The 19,705-nt window shown below is 33.2% G+C and overlaps 1 protein-coding gene across 1 annotated transcript; it reads left to right on the top strand.

Annotated features, from left to right (window-relative positions):
- The first annotated feature begins 28 nt into the window (after positions 1–28).
- Positions 29–1,071, top strand: LOC119685141. The gene is made up of 2 exons (XM_038099349.1): positions 29–925; positions 981–1,071. Exons 1-2 carry the CDS (start codon positions 53–55, stop codon positions 987–989), a joined length of 882 nt encoding a protein of 293 aa, XP_037955277.1. The 5' UTR covers positions 29–52; the 3' UTR covers positions 990–1,071.
- Positions 1,072–19,705: the final 18,634 nt, after the last annotated feature.

Here is a 19,705-nt window from a genome sequence, read left to right as displayed (position 1 = left end):
AAATCAAATTGTAAGGGAGGAAGTGAATAACAAAGAAACAGAGGAAGCAAAAATGCAAAGAGAAACTACTATTAGAGAAGAAGAAATAAAAAAAATGCAACTCATGCAAAAAGAAATTGAGTTGCTTAAGAAAGAGCGTGATCTGTTTAAAAAAGAGAATGAATTGACAAAGAAAATGACTCAATTACAATTAAACACTTCGAGTTTAAGCGAATGTAAACATTCAGTACAAAGAAAAGAAGTACCGCTCATAATATTAAAAGAATTTTTACCGGAATGCGATGGTAACAATTTTAATGTTTGGGTTACGCAACTTGAAGCGTTAGAAAAAGCTTACGAATTAGAAGACAATGTAGTTCGAACACTTATTATAACGAAAGCAAAAGGTAGAGTACAAAATTGGCTCCACTCTACACCAAATGTTCTTACACAAAGCAGTAAAATATTGATCGAACAAATGATTTCCGTATTTGGCTCAAAAGAGAGTATTGTTCAATTGCGTCGCAAATTTGAAACACGTTTGTGGTCCGATGATGAAAAATTTGTTGATTATTACAACGATAAAATTGTTTTATCATTACTGATAAATATGTCGGAAGAAGAGTTAGTTGAATACATTGTTGATGGAATACGTGATCCACAACTGCGTATGCTTGCAAAAATGCAGCAGTTCAAATCAAAAGAAAAATTGGTAGCAGCGTTTGGCGATGTTAATCAAAATACTGCTAGGACAGTGTCGACGAATGAAAGGCGTGTAAAGCAAGGCTTAAGATGTTTTAACTGCAGTAATACTGGGCATGTTGCCGCTGAGTGTCGTCAACCGAAACGTCCATTCGGAGCTTGCTATGGATGCGGTAGTTTGGAACACCGGGTTGCAGTCTGTCCCAGTAAAAAATTCAACGCCAACGAACAACAAAATAATTATGTAAGGTATTTTCGTATGTCAATTATAGGCTTATATAAAGTATCCTTATTTCTAGAATGCCTAATAGACTCTGGCAGCCCAATTAGTTTTTTGAAAAAATGTTGTGTACCGGAAGCGGTAAAGTTAAATGAAATTTCGAATGTAGAATATTTTGGCCTTAATAAAAGTAAATTAAAAATAGTTGGAGAAATAAGTTGTTTGATATTTTTGAATAAAAAAAATGTAATGATTAAATTTTATGTAGTTGCTGATGATTCTATGGGCAGCCAAGCAGTCTTAGGTAGAGATTTTTTAAGAAAAAGCAATGCAAAGATAATATGGAAAAATTGTTGTAAAGATCAGCCAAAAGAAAACAGTAGATTTAAATATCAAAAAAATATAAAATTAAGTGATGACAGTAATTGTGACGATGCAAAAACTTTTGAAGAAAGTATTTTAGCAATCGATATAAATGATGAACATAAAGAAAAATGTAATATTGGTCCAGAAGTGTCATTTAAAACAAAAGTGTCGTTAGAAGAGTTATTTACTAAATGTTATCTGACACCAGTGCGTCCAAAAGAACCCGAGATAAAGTGTGAAATGAAGATCAGTTTAGATAATGTTAAACCATTTAATTACTCCCCAAGAAGACTTGCATATACAGAAAAAGATGAGTTACAAAAAATGTTAGATGACTATACGTCCAAAGGTATTATTAAGGAAAGTGAGTCAGAATTTTCTTCACCAATTGTGTTAGTGAAGAAAAAGACAGGCGAATTAAGAATGTGTGTCGATTATCGTACATTAAACAAAGTAACATTAAAAGATAATTATCCAATGCCCTTGATAGATGATTTATTGGACAAGTTAGGTAACAAAAAATGGTTTACGAAATTGGATTTGAAAAATGGGTTTTTTCATGTGTATATGGATAAAGAAGCTGTTAAATACACAGCTTTTGTTACACCGTTAGGTAAATACGAATTTTTAAGAATGCCGTTTGGTTTGAAAAACGCGCCTTCGACGTTTCAAAGATTTGTAAACAAAATTTTTGCTGATATGATTAAAAATAATAAAGTGATAATATATCTTGACGACATTATGATCGCAACAGAAAGTGTAGAAGAACATTTAGCCACTTTAGAGGAAGTCTTTTAGAGACTAGTAAAAAATAATTTGGAGTTAAGACTAGACAAATGTGAATTTTTATACAGAAGCGTTAAATATTTAGGGTATAGGATAACCGGTGAAGGCATACAAGCAGATGACGAAGGGTTGGTGGCTGTTAAAAATTTTCCGTTGCCAAAAAATGCTCACGAGCTACAAAGTTTTCTGGGGTTATGTTCTTATTTTCGTAGATTTATAAAAAATTTTTCATTGATAGCCAAACCTTTGTATGATCTTACCAGAAAAGAAAAACGGTTTAGTATGGGTAGCGAGGAGTTAGCATCATTTGAAACACTGAAAGGAAAATTAGTAGAATCACCGATCCTTGCCTTATTTGATCCGAATGATAAGACAGAGTTACATACTGACGCGAGTAGTATTGGGTTTGGAGCTGTATTAATGCAGAAAAAAAAAGATGACAAATGGCATCCAGTATTCTTTTTCTCCAAGAGAACTACAGATACGGAGTCAAAATACCATAGTTTTGAGCTAGAAACACTAGCCATAATTTATGCGTTAGAAAGATTTCGAGTGTACTTAACGGGACGAAAGTTCAAGATAGTTACAGATTGCAATTCGTTAACACTCACACTTCAAAAAAAAGAGTTGAATCCAAGAATAGCCAGATGGGCATTGGAATTACAGAATTATGACTATGAGGTACAACATAGGTCAGGAAAGAACATGCAACACGTAGATGCGCTAAGTAGAAGCACAAATATATTAGTAGTAGAGGGAAATTCGTTCGAACAGGATTTAGTAGTATGTCAGAACAGGGACAGTAAGTTAAAAGCTCTTAAGGTGCAGTTGGAAAAGGCAGAAAGTAAAACATATGAAATGCGTAATGGTATAGTTTATAGAAAAAATAATAACAACAACCTATTATTCTGTGTCCCTGAAATAATGGAATCAAACGTATTACACAAATATCATGATGAAATGGGTCATGTAGGTGTTGACAAAACGGTAGAAATAATTTCCAAAACTTATTGGTTTCCAAACATGAAGAAAAAAGTAGACGTTCATATAAAAAATTGTTTAAAGTGTATTGCTTTTTCAGATAAAAGTGGTAGACAGGAAGGTTTTTTACACAATATTCCGAAAGGAATAAGTCCTTTTGACGTTGTTCATATCGATCATTTTGGACCGATTGAAGGAAAGAAGTGTTCTATGAAACACTTGTTAGTTGTTGTTGATGCGTGTACTAAATTTGTCAGGCTTTATCCAACAAAAACGACAAAGTCAAGGGAGGCGGTGCAAGCATTATGCGATTACTTTAGAGCTTATAGCAGACCCAGGTGTATTATTTCAGATAGAGGGTCATGTTTTACGTCTGGTGAATTCGAGTCATTTTTAAATGCTAATAACGTTCAACACATAAAAATAGCCACCGCATCTCCGCAAGCTAACGGCCAAGTAGAACGTGTTAACAGAAATCTAAAACCTATGATAGCTAAGTTAGTAAGTGCGCAGTCAGAACAAAGCTGGGACAAAGTTGTAGAAACAGTTGAATATGCCCTGAACAATACAGTTCATAGAATGATCGGTGAACATCCGAGCGTTATGTTATTTGGAGTAAATCAAAAAGGGAAAGTTATAGATAGCCTTAAATAGAACGTAGTAGATATTGAACAAAACGCACCAGAAAGGAATTTAGAGCAGCTACGACTCGTTGCAGAAGAAAAACAACAAAAAGCTCAAAAATATAATGAAAAAATTGTGAATATGAAGCGTAGAGAAGGGACAATATATAAGATAGGTGATTATGTTATGATAAGAAATTATGATACTCATATCGGAGTTTCAAAAAAACTAATACCTAAATTCAAAGGCCCTTATAAAATCACAAAATTACTTGGGAACGATAGGTTTGTAATAGAAGATGTAGAAGGGTTTCAACATTCTAAAGCGGTGTATAAAGGTATTTGGGCAGCTTCAAATATGAAACCGTGGTTTGGAAAATGTACGGTGTCAGATGACAGAGAGAAAAATGTTAATAATAATGAAAGCACTAGAATGTTAAGGTCTAAAAGTAGAAATCAAGAATCAGGAGATCCTTGAGGTCAGGATGGCCGAGTTGTAGTAGTATAAGTATTGTAGATGTATGATAGTATATAAGTATTGTAGTCATAAGATAGAATTAAGCATACACATGTAAACTAAGGTAGAATTAAGAGAAAGAATAATAAAAGAGACAGTGGCGTGACGACCGTCGAACAAAGTAGATGTTGGTTGTTTCTACTAAACTTTCAACACACACATAAACGAGTTGGATGATATATTTAACTATTTGTTGAAGACTGCCGAATACTTAAACTCGTAGTTTTATTATTAATTGTTTTAAGTTAAAATTCACAATTGTTTAGTTTTTTAAATTTATTTCTTGTACAAGGTTGATATAAATATGCTGATGCTGAATAGATTATTTTAACTTGTGCTGCTTGTAACGACACTTTTTTGGGGATGCGTTCTAATCTCAAATTTTGCTGAGTTATCCTCAGCCGTACAATAAAATTTATATTTTGCTGGAACAGAGTTTTTATAATATTATACAAAAGAAAGTTTCATTCACTTATACTTCAATATATAACAAAAAAATATATAAGTATACTATTAATTTAAATTATCTTTTTAACAAGAATCAAAGAAAATTGTTATTTACTTATACTTCAAAGTAAAAACAAAAATATATGTATGTGGTTTTACCCAACGATTTCGTTACTTAGTACACACACAATTTACAATTTACTTATATATATGGTGGGACGTTGGGACAGCGCACTGTCCAACAAGTGGCCCCACTGAAGTGAAGGATTAGTCGAAGTAGACCACGAAACGACTTGGGTCCTTTTTCGTCCTTCGTTTCTCGGATGTTGTTATTGAGTTAAAGCTGGAGTGGCTTCCGTTCGCATAACTACATCTTTTGTTAATGCAAGCATCTCATTTAGCTTGAGGTTTCCTGCCAAGTCGTCACCAACCTAATGGTGTCCCAAGACAGTCTTCCTCCTACTTGTCAGTGCTGGACATTGGCACAATATATGCACCGCTGTCTCCTTTTCTTCTAGACATAGTCTGCAAGTGTCTTCCTCAGCAAGAGTTATCTTTTTGAGGTGATACTTGAAGTTGCCATGTCCAGTAATTAGTGAGGTCAGCCAGCTTTGAGTGCTCCGCGAATAGCTAAGCACTTTTATCGGTTCCCTGGCCCACGGTTTAGGTAACATGAGTTTGGTCTGTCTACAAGTGCTCAACTCTCTCCATCTATTAAGATGAAGTGAGATTATCCACTTATTGACATAGGCTGCCGTCATGCTGTACCCCAATGGTATTCTGGGCTCCGGGCCACAGAAATTATGGCTTGATCCTTGCTTTGCAAGTTCATCTGCCTTCTCGTTTTGCTCAATACCGATGTGTCCTTTAACCCACATGATCGTCATCTCATTTCCATGAGCACATTCCATGAGCTTCGTTACACATTCTTGTACTAAGCTGTTAGTTATGTATGTCTTTTTGCATGCTTTTCAGCTTGGCTGACATCCTTTACTGGTTGTCAACCATCAGAGTTATCGCCTGTGATTCTAGCTGATGGAGTTGAGCTTGCTGTCGGAGCTTCCGGGCATCCGCCCTTATACCTCTTTGCTAGCTGTTCTTCCTCCAGCGATTATTCCACATGCGATAGTCCGCTGAGTCGATCGGATAGTTGTTCAACCGATCTTGTGGTTTTTGCAGCCTTTTGCCTCTCTCTTCTTCGCTTCTGCTTCTCCCTCTTGTTCAGACGGATACGCTCGGCCAAGTCGAGATCAGTCGTTGTCATGTTTCCAACTGTTTTGGTTAACGGCTCAGCCTCTTGCGGGGCTTCTTTGTCCACCATTTTGTTGGTTTCATGACCTTCATGCGTTGTGGTATCTGAAGCTTAGGCTATCAGCTCGGCCTGTGAGGCCTCATTGTCCACCTTATCAGCATTAACCACTTCGCCTTGAGTTGGTATATTTAAAATTTGTTTGTCAATTTTGATTCCCACGAGTTGCGAAGAGAAATATGTCCACCTGCGGAGAGCTTCGCATTGCACGGGTAAGGCTGTTTAAAACAGGAGGTCGCCAGGTATCCTGAGTTCGCTACTAAGACTGCTTCTACCCCAGCAGCCAAGCTAAAGGCGTAGCTCCACCTTAGTTGGGGGGGTTTTATTTCTAATACACACAATCCACGACTTACCAGGAATCGTAGAAGTTCTACTTTAACCTGTGCATTTTCTCTTTTAGTCGCCTTTTACGACAAGCAGAGACAAACTGAGGTGTTATTCTTATCCCGCCACCACACGGGGTACAATTTATTTAACTTAATTAAATTTTCCCATTCCTACATTCGGCCATCCTAGTTAGCGGGCGGCCTCGACCGCTGAGTGCCATCGTTTCAAAAATTCTGCGACAGTGTTTGTTTGATTTGGTCCTTCGAAATCGCCGGTTGCGATTTGTAACTGATGTATGTTTTCTTCCTTGCAAAACTCTTCAAATGTTTTAGCCATAAACGTCGTTCCTCTGTCAGAAATTATTCGTTCTGGATTACCAGCACTGCTGCTTGCTTGCGTAACTTATCAACAACCTCGTTTGCTCCCGTGGTCTCAGTGGGAAAAAGCCAAACAAACTTTGAAAAAGCATCAACAATTACTAAAATATAATTATACATCTTTTGCGTTGCTTCCATCGGCATACATGATCAATGTGATATGTACTTAATGGTTTATCGGATTTATCAATAGGGTTGATGAAACCTTCTTTTCTGCCTTGTTTTGCTTCGCTTACTATACATTTGATACAGCTACCATATTCATGCCACCATATTCACTTTCACTGCGAGATTTGGAAAAAAAACGATTTTTTCAGTATATTTTGCGTTATTTTTGCCGAAAAATGTCTTTGACAATGCGCCTTCAATATTATTTAATTTTCCATACAAGTTAGTATCACAATTAATTCTTTTGAGTGATCTTTAGATAAAATATCATGTTTCGTATTATAATGTTCATAATTTGTCATTTCAAGAACTTTCATAATTGCTCTTAAATGTTCATCTTCTAGCTGCGCTCTTTTAATTCGATATTTTAAAGCATCTTCCATCATCATGCATGCTGCTCTGCTGAGAGCATCTACATGTCTCATTTTAGTTCCGAATCTGTGCTCTAATTAATATTCAAATTCTTGAAGAAACATGGCCCATTTCGATACTCGTAGTGCCAAGTTGTGCTTCTTCATCGTCATAGTAAATTCATTATAGTCGGTCACAATTTTTAACTTTGTGCTCAAAACGTAGATTCTTCACTTCTTGAGTGCTTCTATAATTTCTAGAACTTCTAGTTCATACGAATGGTATTTCTGTTGATGAGCTTGCGTTTTGCGACTTATAAACTTAACAGTGTGAAATTGATTGTCAGTCTTGTCTCTTTGTAAAAGAACAGCACGGTAACCGTACATTGAAGCGTCGGTATGAATTTCTGTATAAGCACTTGGAACGAACAGTTTTAAAACAGGAGCAGTTCGTTTTCATAAAATTTAAATTTTGCGTCTTTAGCAAGTGAATTTGATATAGGTTTAGCTATTAAAGCATAGTTTTCAATAAATTTTCTAAAGTAAGAAGTCAGTCCAAGAAATCGTTGAAGCGATTTTTTATTCGCCGACGCTGGAAAATCTTTTACTGCATTTGTTTTTTCTGTTGACATCATAAGCGTTGAATTTTCGAATATATATCCTAAGAATGTAACCTTCTTTGAAGAAATTGGCATGTTTTCCAATTTATTTGAACACCATTTTCGGTTGCTAGTCTCAAAAAAATTTTTAATTTCACTAAATTTACTGTAGCTTTGATAATCAGTTTTTGAAAAATAGCACACATATAACGACTAAATAACGGCGAGAGAGTTTGATAAACCGAACGAAGCATATAAAAACTCGTATTGCTCATTGTGTATTACGAATGCAGTATACTTCTGCGATTCCTCTAACACAGGCACATGGAAAAACCATTTTTTAGATCCAGTGAAGTAAAAATTTTGGCTTCTTGCAGTTTTTGCACAACGCCATCGATTTGCATCATAGGAAATCTATCTCTGATGATTTTTTTCGTTGAGCTTTCGAAAATCACAGAATAAACGTTTGGTACCATCTTTTTTGTTCACTAAAACAATATGAGATGCATACATTGAATTTCTTGTTTGAATGATTCCTTGCTCCAACCAGCTTTGAGCTTGTTGTTCTACTACCTTTTGATTAATATCAAAAATAAATTTTCTTGTACTCACCAAGCAAAAGTAGAGCACTGTTGCTTGAACTAGTTAATCACTACATTATCAAGATTCAGATTATTCACTAGTGCTAAAACAGATGATTGTATTTCTTTGGATTATATTGTTTCTCATTAGTAATGTGGTTGCCTTTCAAATTATACCATATAATAATCCGTTCTAATATTTTTTGTAAAATAAAGGCAGTAGAGATCCTACCGGATCCCATATTTAACTAGTTCCTGTGACTTAATTCATGTTTTAGAACCTGTCAAACATTGTCATCTAGAGAACTGCTAATACACAAGTCACATTATATATAATTTGATTTGTATTAGCCACTATTAAACTATTGCTTTTTCGATATTGTCTTATATAGTAATTATATTATATTGTATTATAAATATTAAATATATATTATATATATGCTTAAAATGTGTACATAAATAATATATCCAGATTTGGCTGGGAGTCAAGTAAAATTTGATCGACAAGGGGATGGACTTGCTAGATATGACGTTTTGAATTATCAGCGATTAGAGAATTCTTCTAGCTTTCATTACAAGGTACAATTCAACTGAAAATTATGTTGACCACGATTAAGAATAATTTTATTATCTAGGTTGTTGGCAAATGGTTTAATAAGCTGGAATTGAATTTAGCTGAAGTTGTCTGGAATAAGGGAATAGAAATACCTTCATCTGCATGTTCACTTCCATGTGAAGCTGGAATGATAAAAAAACAGCAGGTATGTTAACTCTTTTCTAAATTAAATCGGTTTATATATGTTATAAGTTATGCATTTAAGGTCTAATTAAAACTCATAGAAGTTTGATAATATTAAACATTTAAATAAAGAGTATCCGAATTTCAGTAGTATTTTTAATTTCATTTTATTTCATTTTAAATTTGTTATATTGCATAGAAATTTATAATTGTTATTATTCCTAACTCGATTGATGTAATCGAAATTCAATTTTAGTGCTTGCAATTCCATAATTTATATATACATATAAATGATTATAATCTCTACTGAGTATTAAAAAAGTCACAAAAAATATAAAAAATATTTATCAAAAATTTTATATTTAAGTATAAGAGAATGGTAAATCTGGTAACTGGCAATAACGATATACAAAATGTTTTTTTATATGGAAAAAATGTACATATACCCAAAACTAATATTATTTTTCTTTTATTATTAAACTTAAGTTATGACGAGTGAAATCACTTTAAAAAAATTTGAATAATTCTCTCAAAGACTATTCAATACATACACTACGTTTACGCGAGTCTTAAAATCACTTTTAAAACTGATTTTAAAATTTGTTCTTAGAGCGTTTACGCACAAGAATTAAAAGTACTTTTAAGGTAACTGTCAATCAATCAGCTGTTTAACAGCAAACATAAATGTTGATTTTAAACATTTTAAAAATGAATATGGTAAAATTCCAAATTGTTTTACTTTTATTGCAAAAAAAAGATATTATAACCAAAATTGCAGAAAATAATAATAAAGCAACATGCTGATTTTAAAATCATTCCGTAAAAAATTTACAAAATTACGAGAAATGCGATTGCAGCTCTTTAATAAAATGGCAATACGTTCTGCTAATGAGGCTTTAATGAATGTAAAATAAAGTTTTTTATAAAATATTTGGAAAGCATTTTTGTTTTTAGCTTCCACCACGAATAAGAACTTTTAGCAAAAAGAAGAGAAGCTCGGAGTAGTGGGATGTTGAAGTTCTGTAGTTCTATGACGATGAACAATGGATTGCTGATTTTCGAATGAATCGACAAATATTTTTCAGGCTTGTAGATTTGCTTAAGGATAAAATGGGTTGTCTGTTGAAAAGAAAATAGCTATTGCAGTTCACAAACTTGCCTCTTGTGCTGAATACCGTGTAATTGCAAAGGAATTTGGAGTATCAAAAAGTACTGTTTGCTTATGTGTTCACAGTTTCTGTAAAGTTTTAATTGAAAATCAACTCGTCAAAATATTATTCTGGCCAAATGCATCAGAATGTGAACGCATAGCCTCGAGATTTGAACAAAAATTTAAACTGCCAAATATTATTGGTGTTGTAGACGGCACCCATGTGCCAATTAAACCCCCACAAGGACGGTGCTGCAGACTTTCGTAACAGAAAGGGTTATAGTTCCATTACAGTGCAAGCTATTGTGGATGATCAATATTTATTTAAAAATATCACTGCACAAAATCCTGGCTGTGCACAAGATGCATCAGTGCTTAGGGGTAGTTCTCTATACAAAAACCATAATACATTAATTCCTGAAAGCCATAGGGAAATCGACGGAATTTACAACGCCTCAAATGAAGCTATGCTTTTTAAACTTCCTTATTATATTATTGGTGATGCAGCTTATCCGCTTTGTAACTGGATTATGAAAAATTATAGGGACGAGTTAACTGTTGAAGAGACATCCTTCAACTTATATTTGAATCAAGCACGAATTGTTATGGAGCAAGCATTTGGTCGCTTGGAAGGAAGATCCAAGCGACCTGGATGTTTACAATATGCCGCATGTGATAATAGTGTGCGGAATTCTTCACAATTTTGTGGAGATATCTAAACAACGTTATAATTTCTCATGGGATGTAGAAAGAATCCACAGTGAAAGTGAATATCCCCACCTGAACAGATGTACAATCGAAAAAAATCGTCGTCCGGACATTTTATGCGAGATCATATATGCGCGTACTTGGCAAGAAAATTTCCACTTCTACATAATTAAGCAATTATAATAAAATAATGTAGAAAAACCAATTTTTAATTAATTAATTTATACGTTTATTTATAACTAACAATATAATATATATAATATAATATATTTATAACAATTTAAGCTTAATAATAAATTTAAATAATTGAAAATAATAAATTTAATATTAAATTGAAAAATTTTTCAAATAGAGAATAAAAAATAAAAAGATTTTCAAATAGAGAATAAAAAATAAATAATTTTAATTAATTTAAATTCTGCGATGCAATTAGACCTCTGATAGCACTTTCAATTGTCTCATTGCTACTACGCACCAAATTTTCATTATGCTTACGCTGCTCTTCCAGCATTTTTGTTTCCCATTCACGCTGTTTTTCCGCTTCCGCGCTAAAGAATTTTTCCTGGCGGCTAATCATAGTTTTGCATTCGCGAGACCAACTTTCATGAAAGCTGGACAATGCCTTTGCGTAACTTTCTCTGCCCTTCGATCGATCTAGTCGAATTTGCATTGTGGTGATATTCGATGAAATTGACGTCGAAGGCAAATCATCTATTCCTAACTCCCAATTCGTTTAATCTACGTTATTCTACGGGTTCAAAAATGCGGATGTTGAAGGCAAATCAAAGTCTGAATTGTGCTCCTCTGGGTTGTCATTTAAATATTCTTCATTCCATTCGCCTGCAATTAAAAAAATTAAAGATCGGTAAGAAGATATTTACTTGTATGATAAATTACCATTTAGGTGTTCAATATCAAGAGTATCGCACATCAATGGATGGTATTTCATGCAACTGTTACCACTACAATTGTTATGTTTTTTTATTTCAGAGTATTGTCTCTTTAATACCTGCCACTTTTGTTTTATTTGCTGTACACTTCTGTACCAGCCACTGATTTCCATTTCTTGGCGAACAATTTCATAAATTGTGTCCTTTCTATATTTTTTGCCGTCTAATAATTTAATTATTTGTTTTTCTGCAAATATTTTAATTAAGCATTATTCCACCTCTTTCATCCAATTTTTTATTTTTATTTCCCTTTTCTCCATATTTCTAGTTAGTGTTATTTGTAATAAAATTCAAATTATTTGCACCTATTCACTGTTAACAGCTGACAATTCAAACCTTAAACTGCTTTTAAGGTGTTTACGCAAAGCGTAAAAGTGACATTTCTAACTAAAAGTGATGTTAAACTACTTTTAGTAAGTTAAGAGTGCTTTTAAGCAAAATTCAATTTAGGGTGTTTACGCGATCTTAAAATCGATTTTGTGAACCTTAAAACATCTTTTAAGGCTCGCGTAAACGTAGTGATAGACTCGTAATGACTCAATTTTAAATTTTGCATCTTCATGATGCGGGACGACTTGAAGTGTTAAAACATTTCATAGTTAACGACTGCAAAGAAATTTTCATTACTTTTGAGTATTTTGTGCGTTCTGAACTGTAATTGTGACTTAAGCGCGGTGCAGACTATCATACTGGTATGTCATACGAGAGAGAAAAACGTCGTATGACACACAGGTATGATAGTCTGCACCTCTTACCAACATGTTGGCGTGCTCCAAATGCGAGAGCAGCTCTCGCATACATGTTGTGTATGATAGTCTGTCACCCCTAACGATTTATACGTCATACAAGAGCATTTTTGCCTTGCAAATTTATTGTAAGCAGGCGATATATGTGAAATTTTTATTTAAATTTAATATGTTTTTTTATTATTTTATTATTAATGTTTTATTATTATTATTATTTATTATTATTAATATTACACTTATAAATTTGTGTTAAATATTTAATTGTATTTTAGTTAAAAAAATACAAATTTTTACATAAAATTCTTATAAAAAATTAAAATACAATTAAATATTTTATGTAATATATAAAATATTTTATTTAATTTATTAAATATTTTACTTCATTTTATTTTAATTTATAAACGATGATTATAAGTAAAATATTTTTTAAAAAAACGTCTATATATAAACATCGTTAAATTTATGATCTAAGCCCAGTAATAAAAAAACGTATTGAAAATTGATCGTAATAACAATTAATTAATAACCCAAAATTTAAGACATAATACTTTGTACTCTAAACATGCTTTTCTTTGTTAAAACTTGTTATTAAAATAAAAGAATTTTAAATGGTTATAACCTTTAACTAAAAAAAATATGGAAATGATCAAATTTCTTGAAAAACAAATAAGATATATACATTCTTATGTATATACATGTGGGATAAGAATTACGAAAATGCAACTCTGCCCCTACTTGTGAATTAACAGCTGACCTACATCAAATAGTTAGTTGTGTGTTGTGTGCGGAACAAGCAAGAAAGACGACGTGCTTGCTAATCGGAAAACGACGGATAAAGACGCCATAAAAGACGCGAAACTATATTAATAACTTTTCATTATAATCTTATACTTTAATTATAATAAGTTAAAATTACAATAATAATAAAACTATAATATTACTACAGTAATAATACCACATTTTGGGGGCTCAACTCAACTTTTTGAATTCAAGAGCAAAATAGTGAATTGTGAAATTCCTGAAATGGCTTGCTTAAACAATTTTACTAAAATTTCCAAGAACTTAAAAACAAGCAGAGCTGAAATAATAAGAGCACTGCATAAGTTTGTGTTTGAAGATGCAGGCGACAGAGGCAACCGGCAACGGCTTCGGGAATTTTCGGGCTTCGAATACGGTGAAAGTGATAAAAGATATATCGAAAAGCTTGCCTACATTGATAAATTCCTAACGCGAGACGAATTAGTTGCCATTTGTAGTTTGTTATCTTTGCAGTTTAAGGTTGACAATTTGCAACAGCATATTTTTTTAAGTTTGCATAAAAGCAGAATACATTTACTGAACGAAAGAGATGAGAGCGACGAGGAGGACGAGAGTGATGAACAAGACGAAATGGAAGAAGACGAGAAAAGCATAGAATCAAATACAACTATACAAGAGACACTGATAGCGACAGCACATACAACAAAAAGAGTAAATAGTAACGAAATGCAACGTAAAAAATTTCATGACGACGAACCTACTGTGTCGCGCTTTTCAATGAATTTCAAAGACATTGAAGACACAATTAAAATATTTACTGGAAAAGAAGACGGTATTCCAATCGAAGAATGGGTTAACGAATTTGAAGACGTGGCATCGGTGATGCAATTAGACGATTTGCAAAAACTTGTATTTGCGAAAAAAGCACTTAAAGGTACAGCAAAATTGTTCGTACAGAGTGAAAGGAACCTACATAGTTGGAAGCAACTCAAAAATGTTCTACTTGACGAATTTAAAACGGCAGTTAATAGTGCACACATACATAAACAATTAAACGAAAGAAAATTGAAAAAAGGTGAAGAAATTCAAGAATACTTTTACGAAATGAAAAACATTGCAAATCGGGGTAATATTGATAATGAATCGCTCATTCAATATGTTATTGACGGTATAAATGATTTAAGTGTAAACAAAACAATTCTATACGGTTCGCGGAACATAAAAGATTTTAAAGAAAAACTAAAAAACTACGAAAAAATACGAGAGCGAAGTGAACCTAAACCAACTAAGAATTTTAAAAATTTCGATATGAACAAACAAACTATTAACATAACAAAAACAAGAGAAAATGAAAGAAATACAAATAAAATAAAGTGTTATAATTGTGGTGAAAATGGACACAAATCCTCGGAGTGCATAAATAAAAACAAAGGTGCAAAATGTTTTGCATGTAACGAATTCGGTCATATTGCAAGAAATTGTCCTACGAATAAGCAAAAAGAAGCAAATCTAAGATATGTACAAGAAACTAAAGATATTATGAAAAAAGACATAAAAGTTCAAAATAAAAATACGATCGCATTATTCGACACCGGAAGCAAATTTAATTTGGTTACACGTGATATTTATGAGTGTTTGAAAAATGTAGAACTTTTGAAGTCAAATATTTATCTAGTAGGTTTTGGACAAAATAAAGGTGAAAATAAAATAAAACCGTACGGAAAAATAAATGTTGAGTGTGTCATCGATAATCAAGACTTTAAACTAACCTTTTACGTGGTGCCAACAAATTGCATTGACATTCCTATCATAATTGGTGAAGATATTTGTTACAAAGCTGACATCAAAATTAATTCTACTGGTGTTTTTATTAAAAAGCAACAACATTATGAAAGTGATAAAAGCGACGTAGCACAAAATTTGATGAGAATTGACGTAGAATGCCACACAGATGTAACGTTTGATATAGAAGAATCAGCAAGCATGCTAATTAAGGAGAAAGTGTATAAACTTATCAATGATTATAAACCTAAAAAATGTAAAACAACAAATGTACAAATGACAATTGTGCTTAAAGACGAAAGCGCTATAGCTTCAAGACCGCATAGATTACCTATAAGTGAACGCTGTATTGTCGACGAGCAGGTGGATCAGTGGCTTAAAAATGGCATTATCGAAGTTTCTGACTCTGAGTTTAGCAGCCCTGTGGTGTTGGTACGAAAGCGCGATGGAACACCAAGGTTATGCATCGATTATAGAAAAATCAACAAAGTTATATTTAAAGATAGATTCCCATTGCCACTTATTGAAGATCAGTTAGATCGATTACAAGACGCGAAAATATTCAGCACAATCGATTTGAAGAACGGATTTTTCCACGTTGACATTGCGGAATCAAGTCGAAAGTACACTTCATTTGTAACCCATAATGGACAGTATCAATTTCTGAAAGTTCCTTTTGGATTATCAAATTCACCTGGCGTTTTTCAACGACATGTAAATGCTATTTTTAGAGACTTGGCACGACGAGGCACTGCTTTACCTTACATAGACGACATTATCATTCCAGCAAGCAATGAAGAAGAAGCATATAATAATCTTGAAATGGTTTTTAATATATGCAAAGACTACGGGCTTGAAATAAACTTCAAAAAATGTCACTTTCTAAAGAAACGAGTTGAATTTCTGGGTCATGTGATCGAAAATCAAACGATCTCACCATCATCATCAAAAATTGAAGCGCTTATAAGATACAAAATGCCGCAAAATCTTAAACAACTTGAAAGCTTTCTCGGTCTAGCCGGATACTTCAGAAAATTTGCGCCAAACTTTTCTTTGATTGTTAAACCGCTTAATGACTTGCGGAAAAGAGATAAAAAGTTTGAGATCAATAACGACACTGTTACATCATTTAATACAATTAAGAAAATGCTAAGCGGACGGCCTGTGTTAAGTATTTTCAATCCAAAATACAACACCGAGGTTCATACAGACGCATCTGCAAATGGCTATGGAGCCGTTTTACTACAAAAGCTTCCCGAAGATGGACAACTACATCCAGTATATTACATGAGTAAAAAGACTACAGATGCCGAACGAAAATACTCCAGTTACGAGCTTGAAATTCTAGCTGTTATTGAAGCAATTAAGAAATTTCGTGTATACTTACTAGGCATACATTTTAAAATTGTTACGGACTGTAACTCTTTCACTAAAACGCTTGAAAAAAGAGATCTTTGTACACGAGTCGCTCGATGGGTGCTCCTATTACAAGAATATGATTACGAAGTTGAACATCGAAGCGGGTCGCGTATGAAACATGTAGACGCTCTTAGCCGATATGCTGTTTTATCCATAGAAGATGATTTACTAAGAAGGGTGCAAAAATGCCAAATGCAAGACGAAGAGTTAAATATAATTCGAGAAATGCTCGAAAAGGAAATGACGTATAAAAACTTTTTCTTGAAACGAGACGTATTATTCAAGATAATTAATAACGACGAACTTCTTGTGATCCCAAGGAATATGCAGCGAGAAATCATCAGAAAAGCACATGAACGAGGTCATTTTGCTGTGCGCAAAACCAAAGAAATAATTGAAAAAGATTACTACATTCCAAAACTAGAAGAAAAAATACAGAATCACATCTCAAATTGTATTCAATGCATCATTGTCAATCTTAAACGTGGCAAGCAGGATGGATTGTTACATCCGCTTCCAAAAGAAGAAACCCCACTTCACACCTACCACGTTGATCACCTTGGTCCACTTGAAGGTACCAGTAAGCAGTATAAACACATTTTTGCAGTTATCGACGCATTCACAAAATTCTGTTGGCTATATCCGACGAAGTCAACAACAACTCAAGAAGTTCTGCAAAAACTCAAGCTTCAAAGTACGACATTTGGAAATCCTTATCGCATTATTTCCGACAGAGGCCCAGCATACAGTTCCGGAGAATTTCGTCAATACTGTGAACAACAAAATATTCAGCATGTTTTAGGTGTTACCGGCTTACCAAGAGTAAATGGTCAAGTCGAGCGTTTAAATAGTATCATAATAGCAGTAATTTCAAAGCTGAGCTCTGACGATCCAAGTAAGTGGTACCGGCACGTAGATCATGTCCAACAAGTGATAAACTCAACATTTTGTCGAAGTATCAACACAACGCCGTTTCAGTTAATGTTTGGAGTACAAATGCGTACCATCGAAGACATCAGAATTAAAGAGTTACTCGATAAAGAAATTGTATCTACTTTCGAAAATGAACGAACAGAGCTAAGAGTAGCAGCTAAGGCGCAAATCCTGAAAGTGCAAGCAGAAAACCGTAAAGATTTTAACTCTCGACGTAAACCAGCCGTCAAATACAGAAAAGGCGATATGGTAGCAATTAAACGGACTCAATTTGGCACAGGTCTCAAACTAAAGCCAAAATACTTAGGTCCATACGAGGTAATAAATACAAAGCCTAACGATACTTACGATGTCACCAAGATTGGTATAAACGAAGGACCGAAGAATACAACCACTTGCTCCGAATATATGAAACCTTGGAGTACATACGAAGAAGATGATAGCAAAACGGAGTCATTCGAGACGAATGTCTATCAGGATTGGCCGAATGTGGGATAAGAATTACGAAAATGCAACTCTGCCCCTACTTGTGAATTAACAGCTGACCTACATCAAATAGTTAGTTGTGTGTTGTGTGCGGAACAAGCAAGAAAGACGACGTGCTTGCTAATCGGAAAACGACGGATAAAGACGCCATAAAAGACGCGAAACTATATTAATAACTTTTCATTATAATCTTATACTTTAATTATAATAAGTTAAAATTACAATAATAATAAAACTATAATATTACTACAGTAATAATACCACATACATATATACATTATTTGTATGATCTATTTATGAAAAATTTCTTAAGAAATTTTACAGGTAGTGAATGAAATTAATAACGGTCCTTTACTGATCTTTTCATTTTAACTACTGTGCTTAATGACCAATAAACCTAAAAAAAATATGAATATGGATGCAGATAAAGCATTTTTAGATGCTTTCATCAAATGTTAACAAAAGTAATAGCTGTTTGTGGGATGTCCAAAGCTGTGAATATAAAGATCGCAAAAAAAAGACGCGGCATATATAAGATATACAAAATTATAAGCAATTATAAGCAAAGCGCAACCTATACGTTAAGTATCTATTTTTTCAATTTTATGATTTTATTTTAAACACACAAATTTTTACAGCACCACCCGAAAAGCACTCTTTAAAAATTTTGAATAAATGACGACTCTTGTGTGTCATACCTGTTCAAATTCGGTCGCTAGAAGAAATTTAAGCAAGAGAGAGCGCAACTCGTATGACACACCAGTATGATAGTCTGCACCGCACTTAAGAATTAAGACCGTAATTTTGATTATTAATATAGTAAAGTTAAAAGTTTTAGGGGACATACGTTCTAATAGCACCTAAAAACAGGCAAAGTTATTTACAGTTACAATAAAATTAACAAAGAAATCAAAAAGTCAGTAAGACAAATTGTAGAAGTGAAATGTTGATTTTTGTTAATATTTATTATTTGTGTCAATTGTAAATGACTTCGAAAAAAAGATATGGTGACAAGGTAAAGACTGTCAAATATGTAGAATGAATATTTTTGCGAATTTTTAATTAATTTTCAAATTTTTCTGGGTTATTGGGGCATGTCTAATATAAAGTTCATATTAGAGAAAGTTCTAAGCGTAGGTAAAGGCAACTCTATATATATAGAGTCTGTTTTCTTAAAAGATAGAGTTAGTATGGATTTAGTGAAAGTAGTTAAGAAGAGAAAAACCAGTCGAGTATTTGACAAGATAAAGATGCAGTTAAGTTTTAGCAGAGTGAAAAAATGTGAGATTAGAAAAGAGATCAGTCAAGAAAGTCAGTGAAAACAATTAAGAAAAGATGCAGTGAATTAAACATTGCAGTATATCTAAGAATTAATAATCCTAGATAAATCTGAATCTGGAATAAACTTTGATTTCTAAGTTCTAAAATCAAGGAATATAAAAATGTTCTAGTAACATAAGTAAATAAGAGTTCTTGTAGGAACTGAACAGTGCAATATATTAGAATATCTACACATGAAACAATGCACTAATGACATATGATGTGTAATAAAGTTTTGAACTACCATAAGTGGAACAACTAAAAGATGATATTTTTAAGGTTAATTTTTTCTTGCCGATAATGGCGTGTCTTTTTATGACAAAGAAACTATTTAAAAGATGATATATTTTAAAATAATCGAAGAATTAAAGTTTAAAATAT

Source organism: Teleopsis dalmanni, chromosome 2 (genome assembly GCF_002237135.1).
Source record: "Teleopsis dalmanni isolate 2A chromosome 2, ASM223713v2, whole genome shotgun sequence".
Classification (NCBI taxonomy): domain Eukaryota; kingdom Metazoa; phylum Arthropoda; class Insecta; order Diptera; family Diopsidae; genus Teleopsis; species Teleopsis dalmanni.
This window is presented reverse-complemented; position numbering and strand designations above follow the sequence as displayed.